This window comes from Populus alba, chromosome 6 (genome assembly GCF_005239225.2).
Source record: "Populus alba chromosome 6, ASM523922v2, whole genome shotgun sequence".
Taxonomy (NCBI): domain Eukaryota; kingdom Viridiplantae; phylum Streptophyta; class Magnoliopsida; order Malpighiales; family Salicaceae; genus Populus; species Populus alba.
The window spans coordinates 5,674,074-5,683,523 of NC_133289.1; the positions used below are offsets into that span (position 1 = coordinate 5,674,074).

Here is a 9,450-nt window from a genome sequence, read left to right on the forward strand (position 1 = left end):
AAAATCATCCCTTCATTGTCTGAAGGAAACATTTTCCCCTTTTTTTTTATTTTAGCCCTTAGATTTCTTTATAACGAAGAGGTTATATATATATATATAACGAAGAGGTTAGGGATTTTACATTGGGTTTAATAACTATAGTGCTAATAGTAATTTCTAAAATTAATTTTTTTTTTGTAAAACTAATGATAAATTATTAATTGATCAGCATTGGATAAAGTTGGGTACTATGATTTAATTTTTAAGTTAGATTAGGTTATATTGAATAATAAGCTTGTAACTTGATCAATACCCATATTTTTTCGTTGAAAAAAATCACAATTAGAACTTCTTCTATGTAATACAAAATTAAATTATATTGATATTTTTTATAATCTTAGATAGTTCAAAATTTATAGATCATGAATGATTATTATATGTATATATTTATGTTGTCAAAAAAATATTAGTAGTTCTTAATCTCTTTATATTTTATATAATGAAATTTATTGTTTGTTTTTAAAATATGAAACCAAACTCATTTTTTTAAAAGTTTTTATAACCAAAATTATTCTAAAAAAATTGAAAACTGTATTTGATTTAGTTAATTTTGAATCAATTTTTATAAATATTTCAGATAATTCGGCACCAATACGGTTACCCAATGATTTTTCTTCACATTTGCTCGTGTAAAAGAGTTTTATTCAAAACCTATTTTATGAAAAAAAATAAAAATAAATTGGAAATGACTGGAAACCTATACTGTCATGTATTGGTCATTCCTTGCCTTAATGAACAAATCAAATTACCTTGCACATCTTACAAATTTAGCTTTCTATATGGAACTTCATTGTTAATATTAACCCAATTTCTCTCTCTCTGTTGTTTTTTTTTTTAATTTTATCCTTCAACATTTATTTAATTTAAAATTTATCTTCATAAATCATTTTTAATTTTTTTTTTTATAAAACTATTACAATCAAACAAACATCCTAATATTTAGTTTTGCTTGATTTGTACTCGATTTTATGAATATCTATTTTTATTATCATATAATTAAGTAAAAATTATTTAATCCAAATAAAAATAAATCATTTCTATCATAATTATTTGGATTTGATCATACTAGAGCTCTACATCACTGGATTAATGAATTAATATAGTAATCATCAAGGTTGGAGTCCTACTAAAAGTTATAGTTTAGGAATCGAATTGAGAAATGTGTAACAGATTGGGGACTAATATGAAGTTAGCCCAAAAAGAAGCCAGCAAATACGTTGTTCATTGCAGCAAAACAGAGTCCCTACTCCATATAATCACTGTCTCTGTTTTCGATTGACCGACACGCAAAATGTCGTTCAAAAAGAAAAAATTCACACTTCCTCCCATCATCAAAGCCCTTGATAAACTTCCATCACCGCCACCACAACCACCGCTTCCTCCTCTTCCAAAACCACCACCAACAACCCACTTAGCCCCTCTCCCCACTCTCACTCTCACACCTACCTCTAACCACACAAACCTCCTCCACTTCCTCAACTCCCATCTCACAAAGATCCAACCTTTAACCCCTCAAAACCTCCTCCACTTCTTCAAAACCAAACTCCACCACCACCCACATTTCTCTCACTATGACTTTCATATTTTCAACTGGGTTTCTACTATAGACTCTTTTAGTCATGATCATCAAACTTTTGAATGGATGGCAAGGACTCTTGCTATCACAAACAGGTTAGTGGAACTTGCTTTGCTTCTTCAATTTATGTCATCAAATCCTTGTCCTTGTAGTGAAGGTATATTTTCTTGTCCAAGAATTGAGCCAATATTTCAGTTTTGTATTAATGCTTACTGTAAAGCTAGGAAATTGGATGATGCTTTGTTAGCTTTTGAATGTATGAGGAAGTTGATTGATGGAAGGCCTAGTGTTGTTGTTTACAACATTTTGATTAATGGGTGTGTGAAGTGTGGAGAACATGATAGGGCTATTGGGGTTTATGATAGGATGTTGAAGGATAGAGTTAAGCCTGATGTGTTTACTTTTAATATATTGATCAGTAGTTATTGTAGGAATTACATGTTCGAATTGGCTCTGGAATTGTTTAGAGAAATGAAAGAGAAAGGATGTAGTCCTAATGTGGTTAGTTTTAATACTTTGATTAAAGGGTTTTTTAGGGAGAGGAAATTTGAGGAAGGGGTTAAGATGGTGTATGAGATGATTGATTTGGGGTGTGAGATATCGAGTGTGACTTTTGAGATTTTGGTTGATGGACTTTGCAAGGAGGGGCAGGCTTCGGAGGCATGTGGATTGTTGATTGATTTTACGAGGAAAGGAGTTTTGCCAAGGAAGTTTGATTCTTTTGGTCTTGTGGATATGCTTTGCAAGAAAAGAATGGCGAATAGAGCTTTGGAAGTGTTGAATGAGTTGTGGAGGAATGGAAATATTCCTAGCATGATTTCTTGTACCACTTTGATAGAAGGTTTGAGAAAGTCTGGTAGAAGAGAGGAAGCGTTTGGATTGATGGAAAGGATGTTGAAAGAGAATATTGTTCCTGATATTATGACTTTTAATTGCCTGCTTCATGATCTTTGCAATGAGGGAAGAACAGTTGATGGTAACAAATTGAGATTATTGGCTTCTAGAAAGGGTTTGGTTGTAGATGAGATGACATATGACATTTTGGTATCTGGGTGTACAAGAGAGGGTAAAAGAAAGGAAGGGGAAGCTTTGGTGGATGAGATGTTAGATAAGGAATTTATACCTGATCTTGCCACATATAATAGGTTCATAGATGGGCTTTCTAAAACAAGAAGTTCTGCACAATAGTGTATTAAATTTATTCATAGGTGAGAATATAGAGTTTGTACACTTTTATTTGGATGCCAACCAATTTATTTGATCTAGCTGGGGCTTCTCTTGATTTAGTAGAAATGCAGGAAATGTATCTGGTTGTCATAATTTTTATGGTTGGGTTTAGAGATAGAGACAACGGGGAAGGAGGTGGGGTGAGGAAATGGTGAATCCATTTACAGGCCCGGATTCCACTGCATCTCATTTTTTCATTGCTGCTAAAAAGTTCCTTCTGGATGGAAAGCGTGTCACTTTTGGGAAGGTAAGTAGAGGAACAGACATTGTTTTGACTTATTGGCATGTTGCTAGTGAGGGTATTATCTCACTCAAGGTGTCATCATGGATTGTGGGGGAAGTCCTGAGGGGGGAGACATGGAATATAAAACTACTTCAAAGATCTCAACTTATCCTGACTGGTCAGCTCACCTGGACACAAAGCCAGATGATATTTCTTGGGGGATGGAGGTTGTACATTATTTTGAATATTTTGGAATGAGCAGTACAGGAGGCTACAAGATATGGCTCTTTGAAAACTGTAAAGCTTAAAATTATATTTTTGTTTTGAGAAGGAAGATATTGCTAAAGATTGAGCTCATCACCGTGGAAGACTGCCTCAGATGTTTACAAATACGTCTACCTGTAAATAGAGCCTTGGAGATCTTGTTTTGCTTTCTATTAATGGCATAAAGGGTGCGTGTTACCATCAAAATTCTGTAACAGTGTGCTATTTTAATAATGGCATTGTCAGATATAACTAACTCATTAATTCAGTTTGTTGATTTATGCAACACATTTTTGTTTCACTCAGCTGTTAACGTTTATACTTGCACATGCAATTGAGTTTTCTCGATTGTAAGATAAAATTATTTAGGACCCATATCGTCCAGGTGTGAAAGATGCTGCTTAACTGTGCCAAAATGCTGGTGTTAATGTACTTTTACTTGTTAAGTTTTGTATGCTAAAAACCTGTCTCTTGATAGATAAATTTTATCCAGTCATTATTGCATAGCATTGCATTTCTCTTGTGGCTCTCCATTTTTTCCTTTTATTTTAAAAACTATGTTGGATTGATTCTTCAGCATGCTAAATGCTGGTTTTTTGTAACTCTGAACTCATCTTTATCCTGGTACAGATGATTGTTTTGGAAAAGCAAATTTTGTATCTGTGTGATCAATAACATTTAGTTTGTCCTTTTAATTTCTGACCATATATTTTTTATTCAAAATTGATTTCAGAATTTTTGTGTGCTCATTTGTACTCATGGTTTTGATTTCTTGCTCTGTATTGATTGCAATGCTTTCTATGCCCTGGTTTTTCCCCCTGTTGAAAGTTTTCAAGAGTAATGTCATTGTGACATTCAATGCTCGACTAATTTGTATTTCTCTTTTGGTTTTCCTCTAATTGTCCTGTGTACACAAGGTTTGACTGTTATTCTTTTTCTTTTTTTTTAAGCTGTCTGAATTGTTACATGCTTCAACGAAAGTTTGCACTGCAATTTTTTTTTTGGATGAACTTTCTTGGAAATTTAGATTCTCTTTCAATGAAGTGTTTGATAAAATGCATCTGGATGTTTGGATACTGTATCTGATGCGTTTCTTTTAACTGGTTTCGAACCCTTAAAATGCACAGTTAATCTTTTATTATTTGGTAGGGAATTTCAAGTGGTTTTATCCTGACAAAACACTGATCATGGCTAGTAATTTCAATTTCTTTTGTTTTCTAACAAAACAAATTTGAATTGATTTGGTTTGGTTTAAATTTTTGTTTAGCGGAATAATGCACTCCTAGTTTTGCTGTGTTTCTGCATCAATAGGTCTCAATACGATGATGATGATGATTATATTAATCTTTGCCACAAGGTACTTACTTTCTACCTTGCTGTTATTCTTTTTTTTTTCTTTCTTAAGAAAAAATAATTCAGGCAGATATTGTTCTTTCAATCCGTATCCAGCAGATATCCTGGCTGCCTCAAGTCCTGCTTTCCTTCACCGTGCCTAGTAGGTTATACATCCTTCTGGTTCAAGGGTTTCTGTTGGCAGATTTTGCTTTAGAAAACATCAATATCTATAAAGCCGCCAAATTTCTTGAGAGGCAAGCTAGGAAGACTTAGCTTGAACTAATTTTTGCTGTCAACTATTTATTTTGTCACACAAAGGTTGTAAAATTCTCTTACCGGGCATAACAGGTTTGCTGGTTGGTTTTATTGCATATGCATCTGAATTCAGTCAGCCTTATGATGCCTTGTACAAGGATTTCTAAGTGCTTGACTACTTTCAGTTTTTCTTCTATGATTAATCTGGTTAATTCTCTTGACTAGTTTCTATTTTTCTTCTATGCTTCCGATAAACTTAATTATTTATCCCTAGTCATGGTGCCAAGGTATCTTCAATCAACTGTTTTTATGCATAATCAAGTTACTCGAATCTCTTTCTCAGGAAAAAATGTCCGAGGAGTGAAAATTGAAAGGGAAAATATAGCCATCTTTATTTTATTATTTCATATCTGAACACACTGTTCAGTAACTAAAGTATCTGATGATAACCATATCTGGTCAATAGACCTTGATCTCTCTTAACAAACAAAACCTAGAAAGCCATAGAAACATATAGAATTAGGATAAAAAGAAAATATAAAATCAAACAAAAGCATGCTAAATAATTAATAAATTCCTCCTAAGACTTAGAAGTGAAGTTGAAGTTGGCACAAGTTGTTTGTCTAAACAACAGGGAAGAGCTGAAGCCCAGTCTTGAAGCAGCAAGATCGAACTGTAGGAGATTGTCCTCCAATTGGTGGCCTCCAATGACAATTGAAGTCCTAGGATTCACTCCTCCATCCACAAATCCAAGGCACAAAACATCATCTTTAACCTGCACCATTGAGTTTGCTCCAAAAATCCTCCAGTAAACATTCTTGCTTTGCAGGACAAGATCAATTTGAGGCACTGCTGGGCCAACGCGTGTGCTGACAATGTTTTTTGAGTTGAAACATGCTCCGAAAGGTGCTACAGATGCCACCCTAGGGACATTGGCTTTGGCTAGCTCTCTGACAAAAGAGTCAGTGACAGCATTGTAGATTGTTGTTTCCATCACCGTGTAAGCATTTACTGTACTTATCTTGGTTCCACCATAGCCTTCTCTGTTAATGGACAGCAATGAAGCGTTTAATGGAACAACATTTTCATTGATCTTGATAGACTTGACTCCGATGAAGTAATCAGTGGAAGGCTCTCCTTCAAAGTAACCAGATGCTGTGCTTACAGGGTTGAGAATTAATGGGGTGTAGATGAGGGACTGAGAAAGATCATCAGCATGTGGAAGCAAAACATAAGGTCCATCTCCAAAGATAACAACACCTTTAGCATTTGAAGAGGTCAAGCAAATGGCAAACTTTCTAGGAAAGCTAAAAGCAGCAGAGAATTGAGAAGGAAGTGAGATCTTAGTCCTTCCAAGTCCAGCCATGCCCTTGACTCCCTTAGCAAGACCTTGTAGGATAAATGTTGGAGCACAACTGAAGAGGAAATTAGGGACTGAAACAACTCTGCCTGGATTTGATCCATCAGTAGATTGAATGGAAACAACATCCTGAGTAAGGTAATCAGAAGTGCCAGTGCGTGTCGCAGTGTTGTCAGGGGATAAAACACAGAATTTCTTGTCGACGGTGCATGTCTTGAGCCTATAGACTGCAAGGGAGCACTGAGCAGTGTTGCAACTTGGATTTTTCTTAGACGAGGAGACGTATCCTTGCTGACAATCAACCCAAAGATATTGACCACCAAGATCAAGAGTCACCTCTACAGGCACTAGAGGGGTTCTTTGGTTAATCTGGGCAAGGTATTGGAGACTTGATGGATCTTTTGATACAGGAAGGACTAATGCTTTAGGCCTGAATGTTGTTTGTGCCATAGAAGGGGGACTGAAAATAAGAAAAAGAGAGCAAAAGAGAAGAAGAAAATTATGAGTGAGAGCCATTGTTTATGCTAAAGATAATTGTTGGATAGAGTTGATGTGTGGAGAAGTACAGTGGGTTCCGATTCTATTTATAGCTTATTGTTGGTGTAAATATATATTGGCTATGTCTATTGTCAAGAATGGCAACTTGAGGTCACACATGCCGGCTTACGGTGGCGTGTTGTATGATATTGACCCTTTGACCTTGTTCTCTATGCTTCTATATCTTTCCTTGTGCACAGATTTTATTCGAAATTAGGAAGTGATGGGTGTAGTAGCTCTTTATTTAATAAATTAAGGGATTTGGTGAAAAAAGAAGAAGAGAATTAATTTCTTGTTATTATAGACAGTAAAAGTTACTCTTGGAATTGGGTAGCTGGGGATATATATATATATATATATATATATATATATATATATATATATATAGCATGACAAAATAAACTAAAACTGAAGGGTGATGTCTCAGGAGTACTATGAAATGTAATAATACAATTACAGTTTTGTTAATGCATGTCAATAAATATGAAAAGACTTTGTTAATGCTAACCAAAGATTAAATCAACAAATTATAAATTAAGATATTTGATCTCATGTCAAGTGTAACCCTTTATTTTATTTTATTTAATCAAATGACAATAATTTTTTGTAAAAATAGTAATGAGTTAACTAAAGGTGAAACAAAATAATTTGCTAATAGGATTCCTCCTTTTCTTATTAATTTTTTCCAACAAAAAATATCATTTTTTTTCTTATGTTCTTTATTTAATAAAAATAAAAAACAATATGAACAAATATAAAATAATGTGATGATTTTAAATAAAGCTAAGAAATATATTTCTCTAATTAAAACTTTTTTTTTATCCTCTGTTCATGCACTTACTCCGCAAATGATTGTTTGATCAGGTAAATTGCCTTGAAGTGGAGACACTAAGAATTGGAAGATAATCGGCGCTATCGCAGGGTGGAATTGTTGGGATTCTACAGCTTGGCTGACCTTCACCGCCTACCTTACGCGTATTATCTCATGAAGACCCCCGCAGCTACGGTGGTGAATGACCGCCCGCATGTCTAGGCATGGCGGGAGGACATTTCCTCTAGGCCAGCTTTTAAGGCACCAAAACATCAAAGTGCACCAAGTACCTAGGAAAAGTGCTTGACATATATGAAGCTAAGCTGTCCAAACCTTCACCACTGCAGCTTCTTTGATGTTTTGGTGCCTTATAAGATCGTAGCCAGTTTCCTTGAATCTTTCAGCAACGTACGATGTGATTGCTCGAGATTCTGGTGAAGACATCAAACATTGCCGTTAAGATATTTCTATAAAAAAAAACATTTTAAGAACATGAGTTGGATTGCATTTTCAAACGAGCCTGAAATATTGTTTACTTCTTTAAATTTCCACCAAAAGACATGTGTCAAAAAATCAAACAAGAGATATTTTGATTCAAAAAATAATTTTTTAATCTATTTTTATTTAAAAACATCTAAAAAATACTTTTAGAATATCAATAACTTAATTTCTTAACTAAAAAACCTTCAAACATGTCTAAGAACCCAAAATTAATTTGATAAAAATTTGTTCTCAATCCCAACCTATGTCTTTTGAGAAGAAAAATGCTAAAAAATAGTTTAATAAAACTTCTTTCATCAAATAGAATCCTTTAATACCAAAATCAATGTATTTTGTCATTAGAATATGACCAACCTACAACCTTTTCTTTTTTATATCATTTTTTAGCAACCCTTTTTCTCATATTTTAAATTCAAATATTGAAATTTGAACAAAATAAACTTTAAAATCAAAACATAAAATTCATCATGAAACAAGGACCAAAAATACAAGAATAAAAAAACTTGAGGGACTAAATACCTAAAAGCACGCCTGTTAAAGAAAAGAAAAGACAATTAAATATTTGTTTCATTGTAAAATTCATCTTCAAAGTTCTAATCGTTTTTAATTAATATGTTTGAATTATATTTTTTCAAATCAGGAATTAACTCAACATTATAAAATGATGAAAAAAAAAAGTTATTTGACTAAAAAAACATTAAAGAACATAAAGAAAAGAAGAAGAAGAAGAAAAGCATTGCGCGTTACGATTACAATGTGAATTGTCTCATACAATGTGAAATTGTCTCATACTCCACAGTACACAGTAAAACCAGCAATTCCTTTTAGTTTTAATTATTTTAATAGTATAAAAGAACGAGCTGGACTCATTTAGACTCGAGGCGAATTTGAGATTAGTGGTCCGGTCAAAATCCATGGCTTGATGTAATCACCGAAGTACATAGCAATAGAAAATTGTTAATACAAAAAGAATGTTTCCCTTATTTTCTACACCATGTTCAGGACTTCTTCTTCTTTTTTTAATAATGACAATTTTTTTTTATATTAACATTGATATTCGGTTAATTTGAATATATCCTGACTAATTTCACGGCCTTAAAATTATCAATCATGTAAGTTTCCAATGACCTTAAGATTTATGAGACTCAAACTTGTGATCTCTGAGAAGCAAATCTAGAACATGACCAATTAATTTATACCCTTAAAATTTTAATAATGACAACATTTGATGGTTAAAGTCACAAATAATAATAATAATAATAATATGGTAGAATAGTTGGCGGTAGCAAACCTAGAAATTTTTTTTAACAAAGGCATTCAAT

The 9,450-nt window shown here is 33.4% G+C and overlaps 2 protein-coding genes across 2 annotated transcripts; one reads left to right on the plus strand and one right to left on the minus strand.

Moving 5' to 3' along the window:
* Window positions 1-1,288: 1,288 nt before the first annotated feature.
* Window positions 1,289-2,906, plus strand: LOC118032558 (uncharacterized). The gene has a single exon (XM_035037283.2). It carries the CDS (start codon window positions 1,331-1,333, stop codon window positions 2,801-2,803), a length of 1,473 nt encoding a protein of 490 aa, XP_034893174.1. The 5' UTR covers window positions 1,289-1,330; the 3' UTR covers window positions 2,804-2,906.
* Window positions 2,907-5,292: 2,386 nt separating this feature from the next.
* On the minus strand, window positions 5,293-6,841 carry LOC118032559 (probable aspartic proteinase GIP2). Its single transcript, XM_035037284.2, has one exon. It carries the CDS (start codon window positions 6,793-6,795, stop codon window positions 5,500-5,502), a length of 1,296 nt encoding a protein of 431 aa, XP_034893175.1. The 5' UTR covers window positions 6,796-6,841; the 3' UTR covers window positions 5,293-5,499.
* Between the last annotated feature and the right edge of the window lie 2,609 nt (window positions 6,842-9,450).

Bases quoted from the DNA above. Each gene is read 5' to 3' on its own strand.
- LOC118032559 (XM_035037284.2), bottom strand. From the start codon at position 6,795: ATGGCTCTCACTCATAATTTTCTTCTTCTCTTTTGCTCTCTTTTTCTT.
- LOC118032558 (XM_035037283.2), top strand. From the start codon at position 1,331: ATGTCGTTCAAAAAGAAAAAATTCACACTTCCTCCCATCATCAAAGCC.